This window comes from Xiphophorus hellerii, chromosome 9, assembly GCF_003331165.1.
Source record: "Xiphophorus hellerii strain 12219 chromosome 9, Xiphophorus_hellerii-4.1, whole genome shotgun sequence".
NCBI classification, from domain to species: Eukaryota; Metazoa; Chordata; class Actinopteri; order Cyprinodontiformes; family Poeciliidae; genus Xiphophorus; species Xiphophorus hellerii.
This window is the reverse complement of record NC_045680.1, coordinates 31,137,438-31,164,974: the sequence shown is the minus strand read 5'-3', so window position 1 is coordinate 31,164,974 and position 27,537 is coordinate 31,137,438. Positions and strand designations below refer to the sequence as shown.

Below are 27,537 nucleotides of genomic sequence, written 5' to 3'. Positions count from 1 at the left end.
TGTAGTGACCACTATGCATGAAAGGGATAATAAGACAGAAATCAGGTGGGATCCCTCTGTGGAAGTGAATGGGGTGATTAAAATTGTGATAAATTCATTCAGTGGAACAAAAATTAAAATAATCTCTACTCTATATCAAAAACTGATGACGAACAAACATTCAACTAAGTACATAAAAGAAAAGTGGGAATCAGAGCTTAACATGACAATTTCAGATGAAGATTGGTTGGATATGTGGAAAACACATCAGACATCCACCAATTCATGGATATGGAGGGAATTCACATGGAAAAATCTGTAAATGACCTTACTAGTATTTTGTGTTTCCTCATGTAAATGAGTATTTGTTGACATGACAGTCTATACTTTTATTGTGAAAGGGCTTGGAACGGAAGGTGACAAACTGCTCGGTCATGGCGGAGAGAGAGCGCGCACGGGTCGGAGCGAAAGGGAGATAATTACGGAGTAATTCTAATTATGGTGTAGACAATCAGTTAATTGGTGCTTGGTTGATGAGGGAACAAGGTGAGTGTTTTGTTGTGTAAATATATGTTTAGTTTTCCTGCGGAACTTGTAGTTCGGTATTGAGTGTGACGGTTGTGTTTTGCCACTAGATGGTGCTAATATTCTTTGGTCAACGGTCAACAGTTGAAATACGTTGTATTTTATTTCATGACACATAGATGTTAATAGTTTAATAAATACGTGTATTGTAACACATAATTATAGCTTGAGAAATGACATAAGGTAAAAGATTCAATGTTAAGGTAAAAGGTTAGAACAACACTGTTTGAGTTACTAATGGTATTTCCTTTGTATATTTTGTAGCTCTTACGGTGTGTTCACACACAAAGGCTGTAAAATAAAGGACTGTGAACCATCAGTTTGAGAGACCATCCTTTCAACCGGGACGCTACAAAATCTAATACAATTTTTCATCACGCCTAAAGTCAAGAATAGAGATAAGGACACAAACATGGGGTGTTGGCGGAACCGTGGATCAATGAATGCAGATCATTCTCACATATTCTGGTACTGTCCTAAAATTGTTCAATTTTGGAAAAATGTACATGAAACTGTGAAGAAGATTCTGGGATATGATATTCCTATGAATAGTGTGGTACTATATCTTTACAATTTTAACAATATCAAAGTAAGTGTAAAAGACAAGTATCTGATTAAGATATTGTTAATAGCTAGCAAGAAAGCTATTACGAGGAAATGGGGAAAGGCAGACCCTCCTTGTCAGGAACAATGGACTGGAATAATAGAAGAAATCTACATAATGGAAAAACTGACACATCGTCTGAGACTTCAACAAACACAAATGGAAGAAAAGTGGATGAAATGGACAGCATTCAAGAATAAAGACAGTCACAAAAATAAAGAACAGGCAAACTAGACGGGTCAAAGGTCAAATAGAGGAATAGCTCCCAAGCTAAGGTTTTATGTTATGTTGAATGTGAAGTGTTCATGTACATTGTGTATGTAAACAAAAGTGAAAAATACTAATAAAAAGTTAAGTGATAAAAAAAACGAAACATTTTTCATTTTCTAAACTACAAAGACCAGCTGTATGTCTGGCCTTTAAATAAATAAAATTAAATATCGGCTGAATGTGACACCGGTTGGCAAAGATACAACGGATAAAATTATCCATCCATCCATCTTCTTCCGCTTATCCGAGGTCGGGTCGCGGGGGTAGCAGCTTCAGAAGGGAGGCCCAGACTTCCCTCTCCCCGGCCACTTCTTCCAGCTCTTCCGGGGGAATCCCGAGGCGTTCCCAGGCCAGCCGAGAGACATAGTCCCTCCAGCGTGTCCTGGATCTTCCCCGGGGCCTCCTCCCGGTGGGACGTGCCCGGAACACCTCACCAGGGAGGCGTCCAGGAGGCATCCTGACCCGATGCCCGAGCCACCTCAACCGGATAAAATTAATTTCATAAATCATGTTTGGTTCATATTCAGCTCTGGGTTTTCCTTTAAAGCAGCATTTTTATTTTTCAGTGAAGGAAACTGATCACATCATGAATGTTCTTCACCCTGCAAGTTGAAATTAAATCTTTGTTTCAAACAACTAAAATGTCAAAGGAACAGAGTTCACCGTGACGTCACCGCGGCCGTAGTAGAAAGGCTCCTGCATCCGCGCCTGAATCGACAGGTTTATGGTTCGATCCAGAGACGGGAGCTGAGAAACAAACAGAGACCGATCAGCTGAATATATCTCAGCATCACGGGGAAACACACCAGTACGAGAGACACACAGAGACACGGCTACGACTGGAAAAACACGGACTACGACCAAAGATGTAGAAACTTTCTGCATGAAAGCTGAATATATCTCAGCACAACTCGCTGCAAACTGCTCTCTTGTAGCAAAACAAACGGTAAAAGAGAAATATTAAAGGGAACATATCGGCAACGTTCACTACGACCAGACGAGGCACATGAAAATCTGTCACACAGAGACACGGACACTGCTGCAAACTGAAATATTAACGTCAGCTCATCGGCAACTGTTGAAGCATGGACACCATGGACGGAGACGCAGCAACAAGCCCAATCTGCAGGTTCAACATCCGTGGGTTCGCGGCACATTTGAACTGGCACCAGACCCACGGACCGGTGCTGCACATTCCAGGACTGTGTGGCTTAGAGATCCACCTGATCTGCCTCTACAAGGCGTGGAAATGCCTCCGCAGCTGGATTCGCCAGAAAAGACAGAAGCGGCAGCGGCCTGTGGACCACAAGACGGTTTGGGTCTGAAATCCGCCGCCAGAGTTCATGTGGAGCAGGCTGTAAAATTCCTCCAGGTGACATGTATTGTGAATGGCGCTACATCAATAAACTGAATAGAACATAAACTTTCAGACTCCCCGCTATCTCTCTGATTTCCACAGTTTATTTGCTTTCCGACTCTTGCTGTTTCTCCCCCTTAGCATGTACCGTGTCTCCGTCCTAGAGCAGTGCGTTCAAGTCCTCAGAGCGCGCGCGTCAGTAGCCGGTCTCTCTAGAGCTGGGTGTGTCGCCCCTCCGTTCTCTTCCCCCTCTTAAGAGGTGTAGGAGAGCAGCAGAGCTTGGAGTTGTGCAAAACCTTCCCGCCGTGGTTCGTCGGGGAGCGGAGACAGCGGAGCTGCTCGCCCTGAGATGAAAACGAAGGAAAAAGTCGGCAGCATGTCACGAACAAGGAGCGCGGCACCTGTCAGCTCCACGTTATCATATAAGAGGAACAGAGTTCCTCCCCGTGACGTCACCGCGGCCGTAGTAGAAAGGCTCCTGCATCCGCGCCTGGATCGACAGGTTCATGGTTCGATCCAGAGACGGGAGCTGAGAAACAAACAGAGTCACGGCCGCGGCTGGGAACACGGTCCGAGAGACACACAGAGACACGGCCGCGACTGGGAACACGGTCCGAGAAACGACTGCAAATATTCAGCTTGTAGGAACTTTCTGTGTCGCATGAAAGCTGAATATATCTCAGCATCACGGGCAAACACACCAGTACCAGAGACACGGGAACACGAGAAAGAAAAATATATATATATGTGTTGCGGAAATTGCCTCCACTGTATGAGATGATAGCTCAGTAAGTGGTGTTGAGCGAGTTGTCCGAAGGGGGGGCGCTGCGTGCTGTAAACAAGTGGAACCGGGAGGCTGGGGGAGCGAAGAAGAGACAGTATGTGAGAGGGGTGAGCGTAGCCGACGACCGGCTACCGGCTGTTAACTTTCAACTGTAAGCTGGCGCTATTAAAAAAGTAAACTTGCAGCCACCTTCGTGCCATCGTGTGGTTCATGTTCAAGGCGTATGAAGGAGTTAACCGCCCTGGAGGACGAACTCCCCTGTGTCCTCCGACCACGGTCAGAAGACTGAGCAGGAAAGGTTAACATATGAAATCGTTGAAAATGTATCTTCATTAACAGCTTTGTTTTACTTTAATAGCCAGAGGAAGTAGTATGAGCTATCTGCATTTTATTTTAACAGTAACCGGAAGTAGTATAAGTTCGGCGTTTCCAGCTTGATGCCGCCGGACTGAACAGTTGGAAAAGTACCGCAGTCAGCAGCTGAGCAGGACAACTGGGAGAGAAAGTTGAAGCGGAGTTTAGTGAATGAAAATGGACTCTGCGGCGGTGGAGATAGACGGCAGCGTCATGGAGGGAGTGAGTATTCACTTCAATTAGCAGAGAAACAACCGGAAAGCCGCAGAGGTTCGTCCTCCGCGCTGAGAATAACAGGCTAACGGGGAGCTAGCGGCTAGCAGCCGCCTCTCAGCGCCTCTGGTTGGCTTCTGTCTCACCCCGCTGTCGGTTCTCCTTAGGGCGGACAGATCCTGAGAGTCTCGGCGGCGCTCAGCTGCATCACCGGCTCCGCCATAAAGATCATCAAGATCCGGGCAGGCAGGAGCACCCCGGGGCTCAGGTGGGTTAGCGGCTAACAGGCTAACGTTAGCCTATTCATTAAAGTTGCTTCAGTCAGTTTTAAAAGAACAAAACCCGTTTAGTCAACTCTAATGTTCGGTTATTCGCGTCAGATTTATGACTCAGCTCAGGTTAAATGTGTAACTTTCGTATGGATTCTGATGATTTTAAACTTTTAACAGATTTAATGTTCCAGGATTAAATCTGACAGACCAGTCTTCATTCAAAAATCTCCATAAATAAGAATATTAATGAGCATCTGAAGCGTCAGTGAATCAGCCAATAGGAGCGTCTTTCTGTTTCACATTATTCCCAGTTTTCTCTGCTGCTTCCTTTCTTCCAGAACAATATGTTCATCGTTAAACATCCATCAACTCTGTTTCAGCTCAGAGATATAAGAACTAGACTCTCAGCTTTTAGATCAACCTGACCTGATGTTGCTTTCAATGAGAACTGGAAAAATTGTTCCAATTTAATGCCATTTTCAGATAACATGATCTGAATTTCAGTAGTGAACTATTTGGAGATCATTGGACCTTGATAATATTTTTACAAAAAACAATTAGTAATGTTCAGCCGTTCTGATTGGTTCGCAGATATAGATTTGATTATTTGGTCACAAACCTTTATTTTGGTTCTGTATTTTATTATCTAAATTCACATGTTGTGTAACATTGACATGTTTTCCAATTAGTTTTTTTTTTTTAAAGAAACAACTTTCATATGTTTTATTTGCCAGAGTAAAAAAGATATTTTTAAGAAATAATTTAAAATTTAATCTGGGTTATAACCTGAAATCTTTATCACTTTCATAATAACTCTACAGATGCACAGATCCACTTTTTTCACTTGCAATATCTGAGGTCTGCTATCGGCCTGTCGATACAGAAAAACAACTGAATTGACTTAAAATGTTAAAAAAACAAACAAAACAAAAAATCTAAGGCATAAATGTATGTGATAACTCTGCAGTAGTGCAGCTCACTTAAACACACCAACAGCTTGACAAGCTTGGTCAAACATGGAAAACCAATTTTAATTTGTTCAGGTAGGAGTAGAACAGCCAAAGTAAAATAAATAATGCAGAAACAAAGTGACAGAAACAGGATGACTGATTATTCAAACACGTAAAAATAAGCTGCAACAAACCTTCTTTCAAATGGTTCAGAAAATATAATTAGACATTCTAAATACAATGTGAAATAAAGAATAAAGCATGATGTCGCTCACAGCACAAAGCATAGAATTAGACTGAGTAGATGTGCTCTTAGGGATCGGAAACATTGTCGTAGTATCCGATCTAGAATTTTTTCAATATCAGAACCAATGTCAATATGAGGTCAATATCCAATCAGTGCATCTTTAGTTTCAACCCTTTTTATGTATTTTCAGCAGTTAAAATTAGTGGTGCACCGATTTGTCAACCAGCCAATTTATCAGCACCGGTTTCTTTTATTTTGGGAGATCGGCCGATATTTACACGTGAAGCCGATCTGAGGATTTTATCTTCCTCAGCAAAGGTCTAAACATCAGCCACTGTCGTCTTCTGTTCTGTCGTTAGAGGTTTGACTGTTAGCCCCGCCCACCACGTCACGTCTTCACTTAATTATAGTCACCACTCCTACCAACTCAGTTTTCTTGCTATGTTTGGTGACATTTCAGATTAAAAAAATGGTGTTGGCCAAAATTGGAATCGGCAGGTCAGGCTTCTTAAAAATTGGTAATTGGCCAGAAAACTGCAATCTGTGCAGAGCGAAGTGTAAACCCTTCCTTTATGCCTATTTTTGTCAGTTTTATCTCTTTCTGAGTGTTTTTCCCAGTTTGAACCATTTATGTGTGTATTTTCAGTTTAAAACGTTTTTTCTGCGTGTTTTATTTTCAGTTTGAATATTTTCTTTCTGAATGTTTTCATCACTTTAAGCCAGTCCTGCGTCTTTTATTATTTCACTTTAACCCATTCTTGCGTGTTATTTCTCGGTTTGAACCCTTGCTTGTATTTTCAGCAGTTTAAATCATTTATTTGTATTTTTTCAGTTTAAATCTTTCTTCCTACGTGTGTTTTTGTTTTTTCTTCCCAGTTTAAACCCTTTTTACGCTGCGTGTTTATTGTTTTTTTTGTTTCAGGCCGCAGCATCTGACGGGCCTCCAGCTCCTCTCGGACCTCTGCTCCGGCAGCCTGCAGGGGGCCAGCATCGGCTCCACCGACATCAGCCTGACTCCAGGGAAGGTCCGGTCGGGGAACCACACGGCCGACACGCAGACCGCAGGGTGAGGAGCGGCCGGCGGCCGCTGCACCGCCCCCCGACGCGTCTCGGCCACGGTTTCTGTAATGTGTGTGTTTTCTGTCAGGAGTGTGTGTTTGCTGCTGCAGGCGGCCCTGCCCTGCGCGCTGTACGCTGACGCCGCCTCTCAGCTCCTTCTGAAAGGAGGAACCAACGCAGAAATGGCCCCGCAGATCGACTACACTGTGAAGGTAAGCTGAGTGCTCCCCCTGCTGGAGCCACAGGGTCACTGCAGCAGCGTCCAAAATAAAAGATTCACCAGTTTGTTAAATTTTGACCAGTAGGTCCAGTTAGAGCCTGTTTATATCAGTACACTCAACACAGGATCCATTCTGTTAGTCCATATGGGTGCTTGAAATCCTTGAAAATCATTGAATTTTGATTTGGTGTTTTTCAGGGTTTGGAAAGTTCTTGATTTGTGTATAAAGTCCTTTATAGTGTTTGATATTCAGAATATTCAGACTGCACAGTTTGTTAATAAAGTGCATTATTTAATCTAACAATTGATTAAAAGCTTAAATTTGTTAAAAATTGTTTTTTACAATTGAAACCAGATATTTTCATACATCTAATTAAAAGACAGACACATTTTTTTCTTCGTGTCTGAAGTCAAATCAGACTAAACTATTCTTGTTTTAGGTCAGTTAGAATTACAGAAATTATTTATATTTGTCAAATTACAGAATTTTGTAACTTTCTTTGTAAATTGTGTTTCAGCGTTTAATTTGAGGCAGAAAGGTTTTTTACTTTAAAACAATTTGTACACTGATTCAGTGTATTAGTTATTTATTACTCATAATGACTGTGCAATTGACACAAAAAGTTGTCTTATATTTCATGCTAAACAGGATTGATTGACAGCAGTAAGCTCCGCCTCCTGGGTCTGACTGGTTGTTTCTTGTTAGCATTAGGAGCAGGAGCTCAGTTTTTCTACAGAATGTCTGTTTCATATCATGCTGCAACAACATGGTGACAGTTACAACAAATATGTAAAAAGTTTTTTTATTTTTTACAAAACTTACAAACTACACCTTTAAGGTGGATATTTAAAGTTTGGAACCATAAATTCTCCATAAACTTCCTGGTTCCTCCTGCAGGTCTTCAAGCCCGTTGTGGAGAAGTTCGGTGTCCATTTTGACTGCGACATCAGGATGAGGTCCGTCTCCTGACTCTGCCGCCGTCCGGCTGCTGTTTCCTGTCAGAGACCCTGGTTGTCATGGCGTCTGTTTGTGCTGCAGGGGCTACTACCCTAAAGGCGGCGGGGAGGTGGTGGTGACGGCTCAGCCGCTCAAGGAGCTGCAGCCCGTCTCCATGATGGACAGAGGAAACATCACAAAGATCCACGGCAGAGCCTTCGTGGCCGGAGTCCTGCCCTTCAAAGTAAAAGGCCCTCTCAGCTGATTTAAAGTCTTTTATTTTTTCTAGTTTTGTCTGTCTGAGCTGACTTCCTGTTCCTGTCTGCAGCTGGCTAAAGACATGTCAGCCGCCGCCGTTCGGACCATCAGGAAGGAAATCAAAGAACTTTACATCAACATCCAGGCGGTGCAGGAGAAGGAAAAGGCCTACGGGAACGGCAACGGCATCATGTAAGCCCCGCCCACCAGCTGATGTCACAGCACCAGCAGCTCTCTGATTGGTCTCTCTGTTTCAGAATCATTGCAGAATCATCCACAGGCTGCCTGTTCGCAGGATCGGCTCTGGGAAAGAAAGGTGAGGATGACCAGCAGGGGGCAGCACCGCTTTGGAAACCAATCAGAGTGTTTATGTCACTGATGACCAGCAGGGGGCAGCACCGCTTTGGAAACCAATCAGAGTGTTTATGTCACTGATGACCAGCAGGGGGCAGCACCGCTCTGGAAACCAATCAGAGTGTTTTCATCACTGCAGAGGAATCAGGAGCAGTTTGATGGTTTTACTGGAGGAAAAGCTTGACTTATACCAGGGCTGATTCTATTTTTTTATTTTTATTTTTTTCACCAATGTACTCCTCCAGAGTTCAGAGTGATGTCAGAACTCCCAGGGCGGCCATCTTGTTTCAGAAGTTTGTTTACAGGTTCTATTTATTTGGACTTTGAATTCAGGTCAATTCTACAATGAAATATTAGAACCGGGATACTATTTTTATTATTCATGAGAATAAAGTTTTGTGACAATGACAGAGTATTTAGGACCATGCTAAGAAAATAAGTCTTATTACAAGAATAAAGTCAACCAAGATCAACCAATCAGGTTCCTAGCCCTGCCCCCTGTGACCTCTGACCTGTTGTTTCAGGTGTTTATGCAGATAAAGTGGGAATAGAAGCTGCAGAGATGCTGCTGAGAAACCTCAGACACAACGGCTGCGTGGACGAGTTCCTGCAGGACCAGGTGAGACTGCAGCAGCCGTGAGGATGATGATGATCGTGATGATGTCACTGACCCTTCCTCCTCCTCCTCAGCTCATCATCTTCATGGCGCTGGCGAAGGGAACATCTAGGATTCGGACCGGCGCCATGACACTGCACACGCAGACGGCCATCCACATCGCAGAGCAGCTCACTCAGGTCAGACAGCGAGAAGCTGAACCTGAGATCAGATCACAGCTGGAGACGCTCCAGTGAGAAATGATTAAAGTCCAACTGCGAAATTAGTCATTTTAGTTTCTAAAAGTAATAAATCACAGATTCATAATCATTTGCTCACTGAAATTTGTCAAGAAATTGGTAAATCATGTGAACTAGTTGCTGTTTTCAGTTATTTCCTCTGGTTATCGATGCCAAGGAGTTCTGCTCTCACTTTTACTTTCAGATAGTTATGATATGTAACCATGGCAACAAAGGATGGTTTTTATATAACCTGGAGCAGCTGTTTAGCATCTCAAAAACTGAAATAATTCCTGAACTGTGAGTTGAGAAAAGGAGGAAGTTCAAGCCGTCTCTTCTATCAGAGATTCAAGTGGCAAAAGCAAAGGAGGAGGATTAGCAGTGATGATTTCATCCAGGACGTGTTACTGGGGAATATTGAGCTGTTAGCCTGTCATAAAACTGTCATAAAGCAGCAGTCTTCAGTCAGAGGCCTCTTTAGAGCCTTGTAAAACTGACTGCTGCAGGAGAAGAATAATGATTTGTGATTTGAGTTTAAATCTCCCCACATGATGCTGCCACCACCGTGCTTCCCCATTAGGATTGTAGAAACATTTCCTCCAAATGTTCCTCTTTAGTCTCCAGAAATCATTCTTTCTCCTGGAGCTGCTTTATAATTAGAATAAAAATAAACTCAAATAGGCTTTTATTTTGAAACTCTAATTCTTCCTGTTCCTGTTGTGTCTGCAGGCGAAGTTCACGATAACAAAGAGCGAAGACGAGCTGAGCAGCGGCGTCACATACATCATCGAGTGTCAAGGATCCGGAGTGGTTAACCCCAACCTGTAGCCCCACACACACACTCACACACACACACACACACCCCCACACTCACACACACACTCTGCTGGACTCGTAGCTGCTCCTGACATGGCCGACCCTCTTAGTTTCTGTCGCTCAGGGTTTTTTTTGTTTCCTTAATAATGTGATGAAATAATTAAATAAAAATCTTCCAAGCAATCAAGATTTTTTTATGGTTTTTGTTTCATTTTAAAGATTTTGTTGTTGTTGGACGAAACTGAATGAACACAGCTGAATTCTGGGTAATGTAGTTTCCTCCAGCTGAGGATGGGGAAACAAAAACAGCGCAACCTTTTCCAGACTCCAGCTGCTGGATCAGAACCAGAACTTCCTGTGCCGCCCCGTTTCCGTGGCGTCAGCGGCGCGGTGTCGTGTTGACCTGCTGCAGGTGAGCTGGAGTCCGGCTCGGCGCTCGATGTGTTGAAACCCGAGGCTGCTGTAAGCTCACACCTCTGTCCTCCTCCGCCACCGGCCGTAACCCGACCCGGGTCGCCTCTGGTACCGCTGCAGCGTCCCGGCTCAGTGTCCTCGCAGTCCGCCGGCCGTCCTGCAGCATGACGGAGACGGGGCCCTGGAGGAGGCACCAGGACCAACCCCGGGCCCCCCAGCCCACACCCGGACCTGGACCCGCTCCTGGACCCGGACCAGCACCGAATCGCGTCTGGATCTCACTCATTGCAGGTCAGTTTGGCTTCATGAAGCTGATTTTGCTCATCTGGACTCTGAAACCCTAAAACCTTCAAATCAGAGCAAAATTCTTCTTCATCAGTTTTTCCTCTGCAGGTTTTACAGGTGCTTGAAAATCCTTGAATTTCAATTTTGTGTTTTTATAGTTTGTAGAGTGTATAATGTCCTTGAAAGTGTTTGAAATTAATACTTCACAGTGTAGTAATAAAATTCAAAATGTTTGATTAAAAGCATAAATTTGGGGAACTTAATAAAACCTAATAAAAAGATACAGATACATTTTCCTCACGTGCTGAAGTTGACAAATTTATTCTAGTTTTGGGTCAGTTATAATGTCTAAAATTATTTACTAAATGTCTGAAAACTGCAAGAATATTTTTTTAAAGTGTTTTTTGTAACTTTATGTATTTAATTTGAGCAGGAAGCTCATTTACCTCAACATGATTTGTTTTGTTTCGATGCATCAAGTTTCAGATTCATTAGAATATTTTATTTAATTTCTCAATATATTAAAAATATTTATCAATAATTCACTTCAAAAAGATCAAATTAGGGGAAAACATTTGTTTTGATGACTGGTTCTTGCAGCTAAGCTACTTTCTCATAACCTTACATCAGATCAGTAAAATATGTATTTAAAAGACAAAAATGAGAAGTCTCTGTTTGCTACAGTACGTTAACTCAGTGCCTGGTCAGGGCTCCTTTTGCAGGAATTACAATTTACATGCAGAAATGTGTGGTTAATTTATTTCATCTTGTAAAGAAGATTTGGAATCACTATAATTGCTAAACAGCTATGCTGTTTTTTAAATTTAGTTCTGTTTTAGCAGCAGCTCAATACAACTGGTCAATTTGTTATAAATTTGTGAAATAAAATTACTTTGTTGATATTCTATTTTATTTAGATGTACCAGTTTAAAACAATTAGAGTAATATTTGAAAATATATGTCAATTATTTTATGGAGCACTTTGCGTTTTTAATGAGTATTTTATGGTAAATTTAGTCTAAAGCTTCACTTATTCCCTTTTTTGTGATGAAGTCCGAAGGAGTAGAACCAAAGGATACGCTGTAGTCATACACACACAAAGTTAAAAATTCAGTTCAGAATTACTCAACTCGAAAAACATTTTACTTTTACTGTAAAGCAAGCATTGTACAATAAAATGACTTGTTTGAGTCAAATTCCCTGGTCTTTCGGGGGTTCCTGTTTTTCTTCCTGGGGTGTTTCCCAGTGGACCATGAACGCGGCACAAAGTGTTCTGTACGCTGATTGGCTGCGGTATCCCGTAGCGCGGCTATCGTTGTTATGGCAACGTATCTTAAGGAGGGATTTGGTCAATCAGAGTTTCAGACTCTCGCCAAGCTTGCGGAGCTTTAACATGCTAATATGCTAATCCGGGCATATTATCGGGTAAAGGGGGAGAAACAAAAGACGAGAAACAATGGGAATAAGTTCGCAGTGAACGAGAGGAAGCTACAGTGACCGATGGGAAGCTGAGGAGGAAGTTTTAAAACTTTTTAAGCACGCTGTGTGCGGTTCGCTGCTAGCCCCTCAACGGCTAGAGCTGCTAGCAGTTTGAAAACTTTCTGAAGCCGCCCAGGAGTTAGACGGACCCTTTCTGGAGCTCTCGGCAGGAGCAGAACGAGTGCAGGAATTAGACTTGACTCATGACCGTGGAGGTGTGAATCGCTCCCCGGTCCTGTCTACCCTGTTCCGGATGGCTGAGGAACGCGAGCCGCAGGGAGCGGCAGAGATGATCAAAGGTAATTTTAAGAAATATGACGTTAAAAACTAAACGCCACAAGACTAGGTCATCAATAAACATTAAAATATAATACTTGAATTTAAGAAACTCACTTTATAACCTTTTTTTTTTTTTTTACAACCTTTTAAAGCTCACATTTAATTAGTTTGGACTATTCCTCTCAAACTTTTAAAGTAAAATTTATTTTATAACTTTCATTACATTACACAAATTATATTCTTTATTTACAATTATTTTTAAATTTCAAAACAGATTGTTATTTTTGTATTGAATCTACCAGAGGTGAGGATAATACTAAAGCAGTACTTTAACATATATAAGTAAAAGATTAATGTCAAGGCAATTATTCAAGACAGAAGAATTAAGTATTTTGTTAAAAGACTAACTTATCAGAACATCTGATTTAAGCTTTACAAATATAATTATGCCCCAATATTGATATTTTAAAGACAAAGATATATTTATATATATTTAATTCTAATAAATAATCTGATTAAAAAACAATAAGTCCAGACAGAAAAATTTTTTCCAAATCAAAAATTTTGATTTAGACATACATCCTACAGCAGGTAATATAGATGTCAGAACTGGGTAGAGTATTTCCAATGACTATATACTGTATTTACTGTATTATTTTAATTTCCAAAAGGCTCAGCAGTTAGAAAAGTATAAAGTATTTAATTTTTTCCCCATAAAGTGTCAACACTGGTAGCTATGGAAAACATCAAAGATTGAATATTGTCTCTTAAAACAATATTTTTATGATTAAACCTGAATTTATTTCTATTCTTTTTTTCTATTTTTGAATCAAAATGTTTGAAGTTCTTTAGCTGTAGCTCCTCAGTGGGGGAGGAGCCTCTGGTGGACATTTAATTTGTCTAATTTTGGAGCTGTGAGTTGTTTTTACTTGAGCTGATCTTTCCCGTCTCTCAGGCTGCAGCTTAGTCATGATGATTACAGGAAGTGTTCACAGCCAGTTAGAGGCGTGTGGGAAATGTGGTCTGAACCAAAGTCACTGGTTTGATGTAATGGACAGCAAATATCCCAGTTGATCCAACCCAGGTGGTTTACTGGGACTCAAGAATGCTGGTGGAGGAATGTAAAGGAGTTTGTTGAAAAATAGTAATTGAAAATGTAACTATCAGATTTAATTATCTTTGTATTGTTTCTACAGATGTAGGATTTAATAATTCATTCATTCAAATTAAATAGCATTTTAATTAAAGTTTAGTAAATTGTTTTGTTTTGAACATAGGTTTTAAAAAACAACAATGTAAGAATAAAATCCTCTAAATCTTTTTTTTAAATTTTCCTAAATCATTTCAGTCCCAGATGAAACTTAAACACAAATATTTCAGTAATAAACTGCAACATTTTGTAATAGCAACAAATATTTCATGTCACAGAAAAATGCAAGATTCAAACCAAATTACAACCAATTTTCTCCCCCAAATATCTGACATGTTGGTCTTATTTCAGTTTTCCAGCAGTTTGTCTTGTTAATTGCAGAAATGTGTCTTCATATTGTTGTTTTCAATCATTGGGTGGATTTTTTTATCCACTGGTTGTTTTAGATTTCTAAATATCATGAATTTGGTTTGATTCAGATTTGAATTATTCTGTTTCTGCTCTGCATGAGTTGCTGTTTATTCGATGCAGAAAAAATATTAAATTAAACAAAATAACGGACTGAACATTGATCCCTGTGGGACACCACAAGTAACGTCTGACAAGTCAATCGTTTACGTTTAGGAAATAGAAATAATTTTGGCAATTTTAACTGACATAAAACTGAAGTTAGGTTTGATTTAACTTCAAATATTAACGAGGAAAAATCAACTTGTGCTTATTTGGCCTGTTGGCTGAACTCTGAAAGCCTTTAATGGATGTTTTATGGTTGGTGGCTGAGATGTGACCAAAGGACAGTCTGGTTTTCTGGACGTATTGAATAATAAAACTTTGGAGTCTTGCTGCTGTTATCGTGTTTCTCCTGATCAGCTTTGTTTTGCCAATCTGTCGACTCATCAGGAAGAAAACAAGTTGTGTGAAAAAGGTCGTTCTGCTGCTTATAGAGTCTGAAACGTTTTAAAAATATAATTTATGTGAAGATCAAGAGCTTCTGTGATAATGAAATGATCAAGAATCTCCCACTGATCCGACGTTTATTCCTCTGAATCTCATCTGAGTACTGGAATCATAACCTGTATCATCTGGTTTAACTGTAATATTTATTATTAATGTTTCCCTGCAGACCGTCTGTACTTCGCCACGTTACGCAGCAAACCCAAAAGCACCGTCAACACCCACTACTTCTGCACCGACGACGAGTTTGTCTACGAGAAGTAAGTTTGACTTCAAACTGCTTTCACTCATTTATACCATGGCTACAGATCATTGGGTGACCAGAGAAAAGATGGAAGTTTTGACCCAAAAACTTAAATATGTGTTTTATTTGTGATATTTGAGACACTTTAAAGGTTAAAAAAGACAGTTTTCTTTTACATGAACCAACTTTCTTCTTCTGTCTCGCTGCTCATGTTTAACAAGTGAAAGTGATGAAATGTTGAGCTTCTGACTCGTTATTCCTGAGTTATGACTGAATGAATCCGTTTGATTTCTTTGTTTATCAGAAGCCTAAAGTTTGAGGTTAAGTGATTTCACGTCCAGATTTATTTCTCTGTTGGGGTTTTGTTTAATATCTGGTGATTCAGTCTCTGTTTATCTGTTCTTGCTGCTTCGGGTCTTTTAATCAAATAAAAACATTGAAAATTAATTAGTTTGATCCTGAGAAAATGGGTTTCAGATTCCTTGCAGCTAGAAAAGTCATGATAACAAACTTTGTGTTAAACCAGTGGCGTCTAAACCTTTTGGACAAAAATGTCAAGTTGGAAGAAGTCTGGCAGCCACAAAATGTTTAGTATTTTTTCTTTTTAATTGTTTATTTTTTTAATTTTTAATTTAGGTTGTTCCTGAACTGTGATCAAGGGCCGCCCAAAATCATTCCGTGGGCCGCAAATGGCCCCAGGCCGCACGTTGGACACCTCTGTGTTAAACGACAGTATTGATGCAGGTTTAACCTCCCTAATGCCACTAAACCTTAATGTTGTAAAGAAAACAATATATTTGAAACATCCAGAACAAAAACGATAAAACAAGATGAAAAAAAAGCAAAACTGGAACTTTAAATAAAATGGATTTGGAAACAAAACTGCCTTTCTTTATCATGTGATTAACTGAGTTATTATAACATCATGCAGCTTCCATGCTGTGTGAGAATAAATGTAAACAAAAAGAATATTTTAATATTTTTCAGCTTTTTTCAGTAAAAAGCATTTTTCCGCCAGACGTTCCAGGTCAGTTTGGAGCGACCTGCTGGATATTTAGATCGCTCTGAAACTTTCCCACACGCAGGAAGTATTTCTGGACCTGCGGTGGGGATTCTCAGCGTTACTTCCTGTTTCCTGTCTGCGGCCCTCGGCGTTGCTTCATGCTGTTTCTCTCATGTTTCTGCCCAGTTTCTACACAGACTTCGGGCCGCTGAACCTGGCCATGCTGTACCGATACTGCTGCAAGCTCAACAAGAAGCTGAAGGTGAGTTTCTCTGCCGCTGATCCTCCCTCTGCAGGAATGTCCTGAATGCGGCGGGGAGCGATCCGAGCGTGACACAACCTCCCGCTGAGACACCGTTAAACGCGCTTCCTCTGTGTTTGTGTTGGTTGCCATGGCGCCCGGATTCCTCAGGCGACCGGACGGTCCGGATCGGCATGACTTTCTCCGAGTCGGATCATGTTTCATCACAAGCTGACGGAGGATCTGGGTTCACCTGCAGCTGGTTCCCATTTAAACCAGTCAGATTCACTGGGTGCTGATGTCACTCACTGCTCTGAACTTTTAAAGAGCTGAAAATAAAAACTAATTTAGAGCCACAAATGTTGCATAACGTTTAGTAAAAACACAACTTTGACATTTTTAATAATCTGATTCGTGGTCATTTCATAAAAAGTACCGTTTTGTTTCTGTTTTTGGGTTTAAAAACAAAGAAAAATATTTACAAAATCAGGATACATTTTTTTCCACAGGAAGTTTGTAGAAAATAATTTAAATGAAAGAAAGCACTTATTTTCCAATGTAATAAAATATAATAAATAAATCAAATTTCTTTGTTTATTTCAGCAACAAGGCAGGTCAGAGTGCTTTACATCATAAAAACACAAAAATAAAAAGTAAAAAAACAATAAAACCTTAAAGTGTTCACTCTTTGGTGGCTGAATACAAATGCTTGCCACACTTTTCAGAATTTTATTACCAAGAAGAATCCTGGAACCAGCATTACTGCTGCTCTACAGTTCATAGTGTTAAATTGTCATTTGGGATCTAATGAGCTCTCCTGCTGGTGCTGCTGGGCGGATCCGGGTCCAGCCGGTTCATCACGGAGCCTCTAATGAGAAAACGGAGGCAGCTGACGGTTTAACAGTCGGCTGAGAGAATCTGCAGCTCGCCGTTTCCTCTGATTCAGCCGCTGCAGTTTGACCCGACCGGCTTTAATTCAGTCATCAGTTCACACGTTCATAACGCACAGAAAACGCTCGGCTTCTGTTTGAATGAAGGGAAACGATGAGTAACTGTGTTTGTGTTTCTGTGCAGTCGTTCACGCTGACCAGGAAGCGAATCGTTCACTACACCAGCTTCGACCAGAGGAAGCGCGCCAACGCCGCCGTGCTGATCGGCGGCTACGCCGTGAGTCCGACTCTCAGCACTTCCCACCGTCACTTTAAAAACAGGAGAAAAAAACACTTTGAGGGTTTCAAGTAATATAATGATAAAAATGCAAGAACACATTCTCAAACATCAATAAATTTTAAATTCTGATGAACATTTAATGAGAAGACATTTAAAATATCCAAAATAAATAAAAACAACAGAAACAACAAATCAAATGAATCATGAAGTCAAAAATTATCCTTCAAAAAAAAAGAAGCTGGTTGAGACCAAAACACCAGACTGAAGATTTAAACATCCAGTTTTTGGTAAAAAGATTTAAAAACCATAAATTGAACGACTGAGCTTCTTTTAATTGATCATGTGATTAATTAATTTATTGATTTATTGGGACAGGATTGAGGCTGATCTTTATTCAACGTTCAACCCAACATTTCTACTTTAAATGAGCCGTTCTGATTTCCATTTAGTTCTGGTTTTGTTGGATCTTCGTTGTTCAGGATCTTCTAGTTCTGTAGTCCCAGTCCAGAACCAGAAACCCAGCTGGTTCTGGTCCAGAACTCTGCAGGTGGGACGGTAGAAGCACACACTCTCTCCTGCTGCGTTTCGCACGTTGAATATTTGATGGCGCTGAAACAAAAGGTGATTGTGTTCACGGAGCGGCTTCTGGCTCCGACACAATCAGACCGGGTCGGACCCAGCCAGAACCGCAACAATAAGAGTTTTTCATATTTTCTGATGCAGAACAGTTTCCAGCGTTCCTCCTGCTTTTCTCTAAGACGACGTCGAAGTTCAGATAATCAGAAATGTTCCCATTAAAATGTGCAAAACTTTGTCAATCAGCAATAAATCAAGTAATCGCATGTTTTCCTCTTTTCTCTTGTTCTCCCAAAAACTGGATGATAAAAGTTTTCACTCTGGTGTTTTGGTCTCAACTGGCTCTTATTTTGAAGGACAGTTTTGTTTCCATAATTGGTTTTATTTGTTGTTTTTGTCGTTTTGTTTATTTTGGATATTTAAATTGTCTCATAGTGCCAGAGTTAAATGTTCATTAGAATTTAAAGTTTGAGAATGTGTTTGTTCTTCATTATTAGCGTCTCAAAACAACAATATTATCATTTTATCGCAATAACTTCTGGGACAATTTATCGTCCAGCAAAGTTTTGCTGTCATGACCGGCGAACGCTAAGGTGAAAACAAAAACAACTATTTCCTTTAAATAAGAAACATAATGGGAATAAGATTGTTTACACAATAAGTCATTACTAAACAATCTGCTCCATCATCTTCTTCTTCTTTGTCGTTTCCTCCAGTAGTAACATCTGGTTGTTGATCATGTGACTCTTATGATGCTAAAAAATGGTTTTTATTGCAGTTTTATGAAATAAAAAAAATTCCACCTCATCCTAGCTCCAAAACTTTTATCACAAAATGTAAACTTTTCCAACTTGTTGTGTTTCCATGAGCAAATCTGTTTCCTAAATATGACATTAGACAGTTGCATGGAAACGCAGCAGAGCCGCTTTATTTCCTTTTCTGGGTTTGTGTCACCATGTTTTCCTTCCTGCAGGTGATTTACCTGAAGAAGACTCCAGAGGAAGCCTTCAGAGCGCTGATCTCCGGCTCCAACGCCGCCTACCTGCCCTTCAGGTGAGTCACCGTCACACACACACACACACACTTACCTGTTATATTCACTAAAGGAAACGCTACGGTTTTACATTTTAGGCAATAAAATGTTTATTTTCTTATTTAAAAAAGGGATTTAATTATTTGTTTAATGTATTTCTAATAATGTTTTAAAAAGTTTGAGGTTAAATTAAAAATCTATAAAATGTTCTGATTGTTTTATCCGATTAATCGTCAGAATAATCGATTAATAAAATAGTTGTTAGTTGCAGCCTTACTCAGGATTATATTTCAGGTATAATGTGTGTCAGTTTTATAGTTTTACTGTTGTTATCATAATAATTAGATTTTTGATGAATATGGATGTCTTTTAGAAAATCTAACTAAATTCATTTATTGTTTTCTGTTAATTTGCATATTTAATCGTCTGTAACTTGTTCTTAGTTTGTTTTTCTTTGATAGTTTTTTATGAGCTTGTTGTCGCAGCCTTACAGCAAGTTGCCACAAAATAAATACCACTGCAATAGATTTTTAGTGGAAACATTTATTTTTATCCCAATAAAACCAAATGATGTCCTGACAAACCTTTAGGTCCATCAGAATCTCTGCAGGTTCTGGATGTTTGTCTGTAAAACATTTAAATAACGTGGTGAAACATTGTTAACTTTTCCTCCCCCAGTTGCACTAAAATTCGGTTTTAAGCACCTTCTGTTGTTCTAGAGAGATTTATGGTTAATCTGCTGGCGTTTATTAACAGGAGGAGTTGATGGTCGCAGGATGTTTGCAGGATTCAGAGGAGATTGTTTAGTTGTTCTGGTTCAGCTGATTATATAGAACCTGAACTGAACTTTAAAAGTTGACCAAACGAGGGAACTTGAGAGGGAGGAAGTGATTCCTGCTGCGTGTCGTGAGGATTTAAAGGTTTTCTTAAAGCTTTTTGGTGAGTTTATCGGGTCCGATCTCCCTTAAAGAGCGGAAATGTTCCAGCTCCAGTTTCCTTCTGGCTGCTTGTTTCTGCAGCGTCTGACAGTAAAAACCCAAAAGTTTAAAACAATTATTTAATCTAAAAACAGAAACAAAACAGTCAGGAATGTCTTCATGCTGCCCAGAACCAGAACCAGAACCAGAGTCCAGCCTAAACATGTGAGCTCTGATGGCCGACGCTCAGCTGGCAACAGCAGAGGAAATATTTACCCTCAGATTCACTTTTCAAGCCGATGACATCATCAGACTTCCTGTCCTGGAAGGATCTTCTGATAAAAGCTGGAGGAGGAAACTCAGTCCAGTTCCACCAGTAAACGGTTCTGACTGGAAGAACTGGAGTTCAAGCTTCTGCCACTGCTGACCCAAACAGAGGAGCACAGCCTGTGTGTGTGTGTGTGTGTGTGTGTGTGTGTGAGAGATAAAGGGCTTTTTGTTGCCATCAACACACTGCGCGGTTACATAATAGCGGAGCCGCTGAAAGGAGGAAGACTTTGTTGTTCTGTCGGCCTCAAGAGGAGCTCTGATGGATTAAACATGATGCAGACAGGCCACGCCCACCGAGCGAGGCCTTCACTGACCGCACAGAAAATGACCGTCAGGCTTCCTGAACCCCCAGATCCTATTAGTGACGTAAAATTAGTTTTAAGGAAGTTTTTCCTCAAATAGGAACCCAAAAAACAACCAAATCTGGAGTTTTCTGAGTGAGAAAGTTCTGTTTCTCCTTCCTTAGGAGAATATCTGTTTTCCCAAGTTGTTTACAAACAATTGAAAGCTTTATTACAGTAAACATTTCTGACATAAAATTTAAGAATTGGATGCATGTGATGGATAAAAATCCTCGTCTTGTTGACAGATTGAGACTTCTTCTGGTTCCACTGCTTAAAGAAAGTTTCTCTAAAACTGGCAGCAGGTTCTGGACTTTAAAACCCGTCCAATCAGCTCTTCTTTAACAGGGAGTCCAGAAATAAATGGATCTAAAGTTAAGGCATTAAAATGTCTTAAATTCACTTAAAAATGTAAGTTGGCCTTAAGCACGTTAATCCCAGGTCTTACATTGTGTCATAGCAGGACTTTTTAATTTCATGTTGAGTTTTTATTACTCACAGGATTTTCTGTCAGGCAAACATTTGGGTCGCATGCAGACATCTTCATTACAGTCTCTGGCTTGAAGTGGTTTAGGCTAATGCTAACTAGCTGCTAATGTACCCATGCTAACTAGCCTTTTGGGATTTTTCCTGATGCAAAGCCACATAATGATCTGCAGAAACAGATGTGATCAGTTTTCCTTCATCTCTCCGATAAACTGGATTAATTTGGTTTGATTTCTTTCATTTAGCATGAAGCTTCCTGATTCAGGTCGTTCCCTCAGCTCCGCAGGAAGTCTCAGTCTAAGGTTGTAAAGTCAACATGAGGTTTGACAGGAAGTGAGGATCCAACAGACTGATTGAGTCGTCGCCGTTAGCAACCGCTGACATGTTTTTATTTTGCTAAAATCAACTCGTCTGTATCTTTACTGGCGTTTTGTGTCTCTGCAGGGACGCCTCTTTTGGAAATTGCACCTACAACCTCACAGTGCTGGACTGTCTGCAGGGAATCAGGAAGGTGAGATCAGAGGCCGCCAGAAACGTTTATACTGTGAGATCAGACATTGTTGAGCAGAGATCCAACAAATGACTCCAGAGGAAACAGGAAGCGATCGGAAACAGGAAGCTGTCAGAAACGGGAAGCAGTCTTAGCGTTTGACTCCAGAGGCAACAGGCAGCAGTCTGAGCATTTGACTCCAGAGGAAACAGGAAGCAGTCTGAGCATTTGACTCCAGAGGAAACAGGAAGCAGTCTGAGCGTTTGACTCCAGAGGAAACAGGAAGCAGTCTGAGCGTTTGACTCCAGAGGAAACAGGAAGCAGTCTGAGCGTTTGACTCCAGAGGAAACAGGAAGCGTTGAGCGTTTGACTCCAGAAGCAACAGGAAGTAGTCTGAGCGTTTGACTCCAGAGGAAACAGGAAGCAGTGTGAGTGATGGACTCCAGAGGAAAACGGAAGCAGTCAGGAACAGGAAAGCGGTCAGAACGGGAAGCAGTCTGAGCGTTTGACTCCAGAGGAAACGGAAGCAGTTGGAAACAGGAGGCATTCTGGGAAACTCTCAGCTACACAGTATTGTTGCATAACGACTCGGCGTGTCGAAGAGCCGCTGAACGGCAGCAAATCAGAGATGCCGGCATGCTAATCGGTCAGAAGTGTGAATAATCCGTTGTGGAGCGTGATTACATACTGGGATCTGGGGCTGCAGACGTGGCAGATAACCACTGCAGAGAAAAGACTTTAAATCTGGCTGCTGCTCTTCTTTATCACTTCTGCCACCTTCAAATCGTTCTGGTTGATCAATAATTCAGGATTTCTGAAGAACTTCACCTGTTTTTGTTTTTCTTCAATCTTGACTTCACCATGTGGGATATCGATCACCAGTCATGCTGGTCAAAGGCATCGACCCAAGATCTTTACTTTCACCTGTTTCCCACTGATTATATATCAGTACTTAACTCTCATATGTTTTACACGTTTATTGAAATATTGTTTTTAAATGTGATTCTTCATTATCTGCTTGCAAACAATCTAAAAGCATCAGAAGATATTTTATCACTGAACCGGGTGAAGGAGCAGTTTTTGTTTTCGATTTCTCACAACTTCCTGCTTTACAAAATGGAAACTAAAATGGAGGCGACAGATTTTAGCGGTTGGAGGATTTCTCTTTAGTCTTTGACTAAAAACCATGAGCCATTTCTCCTGCTAACGCTAGGCTAACATGTTAGCTTTGGTTGTATTTACCCAGAATGCCCAGAACCAGAGTTCACTTCAACTGAACCCGGACCGAGGTTTGGAGGACCAGAGATCTACGGTGGCCGACAGGTGCAAATGCGCAGCAAAAGAGAAAACATGCAAACAAAAAAAAAAAAACACGCGCACAAATTAAATGCGGCAAGCAAAAAGTGAATGAAATGCAGCAAACAAAAAGAGAGACGCAAACACCCCCGAATGAAATGCAGCAAACAAAAAGAGAGACGCAAACACCCCCGAATGAAATGCAGCAAACAAAAAGTGTTGAAAACGGAAGTGCTCCAGACCACTAGGGGGAGTCAAAGAAAATAGTATTCATTTCTATGGGACCAGATGCAAGATTCAGAGAAAGAAATTTGAAAGAAAGTAAAGGTATCTCTCTGAATCTTGCATCTGGAAAGTGTGATTATTGTGAGAAGTCTGAAACAATAGAGCATGTTATTTTAGAGTGTTGTAAGTATGAAGAAGAGAGAAGATGCATGCTGAGAGATGTGTAGGTATTAAAGGTGTTTAATTTAATAGAATTTTTGAGGAGAGATTTCGGGAGTAGACATATTCAAATAATTATTCGGTATCTTACAAAAACAAAGCTATTTCATAGGATATGAGTAGAGCAAGTTGGGTGTGAGTGTGTAAAGAATATCAAAGAGGGGTATATAAAGCTATAAGCAAGTTGGATAATATAAGCAGTGTGTATGTGTGGGGGTATGTTTAATCAGGAGTTAATGGAGGGAAAAGGTAGAAGTGAAAGTTTATAGACCATCTCGAACCACACTCCATACTGGTAAGTGGCGGTAATGCTACTAAGTTTGTTGCCAACCGCCAATAAATACCAAGAAGAAGAAGAAGAAGAATCTTGCATCTGGTCCCATAGAAATGAATACTATTTTCTTTGACTCCCCCTAGTGGTCTGGAGCACTTCCGTTTTCAACACTTTTTGTTTGCTGCATTTCATTCGGGGGTGTTTGCGTCGCTCTTTTTGTTTGCTGCATTTCATTCGGGGGTGTTTGCGTCTCTCTTTTTGTTTGCTGCATTTCATTCGGGGGTGTCTTCTTTTTTGTTTGCGTCTCTCTTTTTGTTTGCTGCATTTCATTCGGGGGTGTCTTCTTTTTTGTTTGCGTCTCTCTTTTTGTTTGCTGCATTTTATTCGCTTTTTGCTTGCCGCATTTAATTTGTGCGCGTGTTTTTTTTTTTGTTTGCATGTTTCTCTTTTGCTGCGCATTTGCACCTGTCGGCCACCGTAGAGATCCTCCCCAAACAAACCGGACTTTCTAACCAAACGGACTGGAGTCGGATTAAATCAGATTAAACAGAGCTGGCGTGAACGGCTGCAGGATACCGGCCTTTGAATCCTGACTTTGGAAACCACTGGTTTCATTAATCTGACCTCCAAAAAAAGGAGGAAAGAACAACGATGATTCTGCAAACGGTTGAAAACTGGACTCATTAATTCTGCCTGCCAGACCCAAACGCCGTGACCAGAGGTTGAACCAGCAAACAGCTGGCACCGTTCGTTCTGACAGAACAGAAAGAAGCAAAGTTCATTTTCTTTCCCATCGGCGCTTTCTATAACCTCTGACCTTTAGCATGTTAGCATCGCTGCCTGTAAAGCCCAACTGCAGTCCAAACAGTCCAGTGGGAGATGACATGGATCTGCATGACGGGTTTCATTTTTCTGCGTTTGGTCGGATTAATTGGTCCATCTGTGGATCAGGTGTTGACTCACCTTGACCTGCTGCAGGTCGGTCTGCGTCACATTTCTGTCTGCTGCCTTTTCACATTCTGGAGAATAAATCAGCTCTTACTGCTGCTGCCGTATGTCTGCATATTGATGAAGTAAGTCCTTGTTTAACGGTTTTAATCATCAGGATCAAACGCCGCAGTGAGGAAATGACCCGTCTGTAACCTTTAGCGTAGGAAATGAATCTGAATTTATCATGTAGTTAACAAAAACAAACTGTTTTCATCGTCTTCCAGGCTTTGCAGCACGGCTTCTTTGACTTTGAGACGTTTGATGTGGACGAATACGAACATTACGAGGTAAAACCAGTAAGACCAGTCACTGCTTTAATGGTTTGAAAACAGGTTAACGCAGCTCTGGGAACATTTAATTTGAAGGTGCATAAGACTGACATAACTCCACCATAAACAAGAAGGAGTCTCCGTGAATGTATACAACTGTTTCATAAAGTTTCATTTGGTAAATAATGAACCTCTTAATTCAAAGTTGCATTAAAAGTTTCATTATTTACGGAAAAACACTTCATATCAGTCATAAATGTAAAGACCCCTTCGTGTTATGTCAGTCGTTAAATAAATAGTGTTACCAGAGTTGGGTAGTAACTAGTTACATTTACTAGAGTAACATTTTTGAAAAAAATTACTTTTAGGAGTATTTTTACGCTGTACTTTTTACTTTTACTTGAGTAAAACTTCTGGATTTTCTACCCACTGAATGAAAATCAAACGTGTTTTAACCAAAACTTCACCAGAAACAGTTTTTATTTAAGTTTTTATTAAAGTTTCTGAAGTTTTTATATCGAAAGAAACAGAAAAACAGGAACTTTTATCGTTAACGGACTGAAAATAAAACGGTTTTGTTTCTCAGGTTCAGATTTACACCAGCATAAAAAAAGAAAGAAAGTTTTATCTGTTTTCATGTTGACGCCTCCATCATGCCTGGAAAATAATGAAATGAGCAGCAAAACTTTAACTAGGCTAAATGTAGATTTAGTTGCCATGGAGACGTGAGCAGAAGTGTAGTTCGAGTGTCGTTTTTACGGTCGGACTGAACAGTTTTACCAGCATAAACCAGCAGCTGCCTGTAGGGGCGCTCAGCGGATCACATCACTGTTTTATTTTAATGTTTACTAATCGACTCGTCTTAAAAAATGTTAAATGTGTTTTTTTGTAAGCCGGAAACGTCCGAGTCCGTCCGTTTTTTCCCTCGGCTGAAGAAGTTCTGGATCCTTCCAATAATCAGGTCCAAAGGCTCGGTTCCGACCCGCATCGCACCTCCAGCTGGGAGAGTTCGGACCGGAGCCGCAGTTTCAAACGGGCCCTGAGTGCCTTCAACACGTTATCATGAAGAAGAGACTTTTATTGTGGCGGTCCCCAACAGGAAGTTGTGTGGCTGCTGTTTTAACCATGAATGTTTTTCATCTGTATTTATGTCACTGAGACTTTAAAGGAAGTCAGAAAATAATGTTTTCTCTCAACTGAACGAAGAGTTTCTACACGAATAAAAACAGGAAACAATCATTATTTTTCTCTTTATTTGAGTCGAAGCTTCTATAAGAATAAGAACGGAAAATAGAATAATTATATTCATGTTTGAGTCAAACTGTTTTTTTACAAATTAAAACAGGAAGTAGAATAATTATTTATCAGTTTATTTGAGTTTCTCCAGTTTGGAGTCTGGTTGGTGTGAATTTACATCGTTTTGCTCTGGTCGGAAATTCATCGTTTTTCTATAAATCTGATGAGAAATGAACTGAGGATTCTGGGAAATGGAGTTTGTGCAGGAAAAGAATAAAACCTCAGTGGAAAGAAACTAGTTACATTTACTCTAGTTACATTTACTCTAGTTACATTTACTCTAGTTACATTTACTCTAGTTACTGTAATTAAGTACAAAAACTCAGTAGTTTGTTTTTTAATTTGTTTGCAAAAGCTGAATTTTTAGTTTTACTTGATCTTGTTCTGAGTGAAGCATTTTAGTCACTTTTGAAGTCATATTTGGTAACGACTAAAAATATAAATAATGAAAATAATTTTTTAAAATCTAAATAAAAAAATATATTTCATTTATTTTGGATTTTTATTTGTAAAGTGTTTGCTTTAATTAAACAGTCGTTCTTACATTGTCATCTTCTGCTCAAAGTAACTTTTAAAGTAAAATTTACTACAGTAAGATTTTACAGTGATTACTTGTTCAGTTTAATTTTTAAACTCTTTCCACCTCTGAACTTTGAGTTGATTCTGATCACATGATGCTGATCAATAAATCGTCTCTCAGTTAATCATCTGAAAAGCCGTTTTATTTTTAAATATGTCAAACTTTTACAGCAGTTTCTAAATGTGTCAAAATAAGAAGAAAATCAGATTTTCTCTTCATAAAGTTAAAATTATCCAACTTCAGAACAAATCAGACAGAAACTGATTTTTATTAACGGTTACGATTAAGTGGAAATAAAAAAGTCTGAAAGTGAAATTAGTTTCATTTTGAACTGGTTGGAAATGTTTACATGTATTTTAAATAAAACTTCAAGAAATAAATAAAATCTATTCCTGGTTCAAAAGTGATCCAATAATTATTTTGTGTCACAAATTTAGCCAATAAAGTTGATTCTGATTAAAATCCTGTTTTTATTTTCATAAAATGACATTTAATTATTTACTTATTATTAAGTAAATTTATTAAATTATTGAAACAGTTTATTGACAGATAAATATGTTTATTTTAATACATTTTATTTTATTTCAGTAATAATCTCTACAGCAGAGAATACAAGTAATTAAAACACCATGCCATATATTTATTTAATGACTCATTAATTAATTGAATTGTCTCTTTTTGAATCATTTAGTTTTGTCTCATTTAATCTCATTTCTTCTGATAAACTAACTTTAAATGTTTTATTGTTTAGATGGAAACAGATTTAATTGGAGCTGTTAATGAAGCTAAAGCTTTTTATTTGAATAAAATGACATTTAATTTTATATTTTCATAATGATTAAAACAGTTCAATTGCAGACAAATTCATTTATTCCCAATTAAATTTGATCTCTTTACAATACA

General features: G+C 39.8%; 2 protein-coding genes and 1 long non-coding RNA gene across 4 annotated transcripts; all 3 read left to right on the top strand.

Annotated features, from left to right (window-relative positions):
• The first annotated feature begins 32 nt into the window (after positions 1 to 32).
• Positions 33 to 1,541, top strand: LOC116725204 (uncharacterized). The gene is made up of 2 exons (XR_004340348.1): positions 33 to 525; positions 829 to 1,541. It is a non-coding gene; the product is annotated as an uncharacterized LOC116725204 (long non-coding RNA).
• A 2,452-nt stretch (positions 1,542 to 3,993) lies between these two features.
• On the top strand, positions 3,994 to 10,280 carry rtca (RNA 3'-terminal phosphate cyclase). 2 transcript variants are annotated; one of them, XM_032571023.1, is made up of 12 exons: positions 3,994 to 4,155; positions 4,314 to 4,414; positions 6,538 to 6,681; positions 6,763 to 6,886; positions 7,793 to 7,851; positions 7,934 to 8,075; positions 8,160 to 8,281; positions 8,347 to 8,405; positions 8,968 to 9,062; positions 9,134 to 9,238; positions 10,007 to 10,119; positions 10,150 to 10,280. In XM_032571023.1, exons 1-11 carry the CDS (start codon positions 4,105 to 4,107, stop codon positions 10,103 to 10,105), a joined length of 1,101 nt encoding a protein of 366 aa, XP_032426914.1. In that variant the 5' UTR covers positions 3,994 to 4,104; the 3' UTR covers positions 10,106 to 10,119; positions 10,150 to 10,280. The 2 variants fall into 2 exon arrangements, with proteins under 2 accessions (XP_032426914.1, XP_032426913.1); XM_032571022.1 differs by having other exon boundaries at positions 10,007 to 10,280.
• A 1,852-nt stretch (positions 10,281 to 12,132) lies between these two features.
• Positions 12,133 to 24,830, top strand: cdc14ab (cell division cycle 14Ab). The gene is made up of 7 exons (XM_032571109.1): positions 12,133 to 12,570; positions 14,824 to 14,914; positions 16,088 to 16,163; positions 17,217 to 17,309; positions 18,862 to 18,941; positions 21,440 to 21,506; positions 24,714 to 24,830. The coding sequence occupies exons 1-7, from the start codon at positions 12,525 to 12,527 to the stop codon at positions 24,813 to 24,815; spliced, it is 555 nt and encodes a 184-aa protein (XP_032427000.1). The 5' UTR covers positions 12,133 to 12,524; the 3' UTR covers positions 24,816 to 24,830.
• The last annotated feature ends 2,707 nt before the right edge of the window (positions 24,831 to 27,537 follow it).

Bases quoted from the DNA above. Each gene is read 5' to 3' on its own strand.
- rtca (XM_032571023.1), top strand. From the start codon at position 4,105: ATGAAAATGGACTCTGCGGCGGTGGAGATAGACGGCAGCGTCATGGAG. The intron at 6,887-7,792 runs GTAAGCTGAGTG...TTCCTCCTGCAG, and splicing joins AGATCGACTACACTGTGAAG to GTCTTCAAGCCCGTTGTGGA. The intron at 8,406-8,967 runs GTGAGGATGACC...CTGTTGTTTCAG, and splicing joins ATCGGCTCTGGGAAAGAAAG to GTGTTTATGCAGATAAAGTG.
- cdc14ab (XM_032571109.1), top strand. From the start codon at position 12,525: ATGGCTGAGGAACGCGAGCCGCAGGGAGCGGCAGAGATGATCAAAG. The intron at 14,915-16,087 runs GTAAGTTTGACT...GTTTCTGCCCAG, and splicing joins GACGAGTTTGTCTACGAGAA to TTTCTACACAGACTTCGGGC. The intron at 18,942-21,439 runs GTGAGTCACCGT...GTGTCTCTGCAG, and splicing joins GCCGCCTACCTGCCCTTCAG to GGACGCCTCTTTTGGAAATT.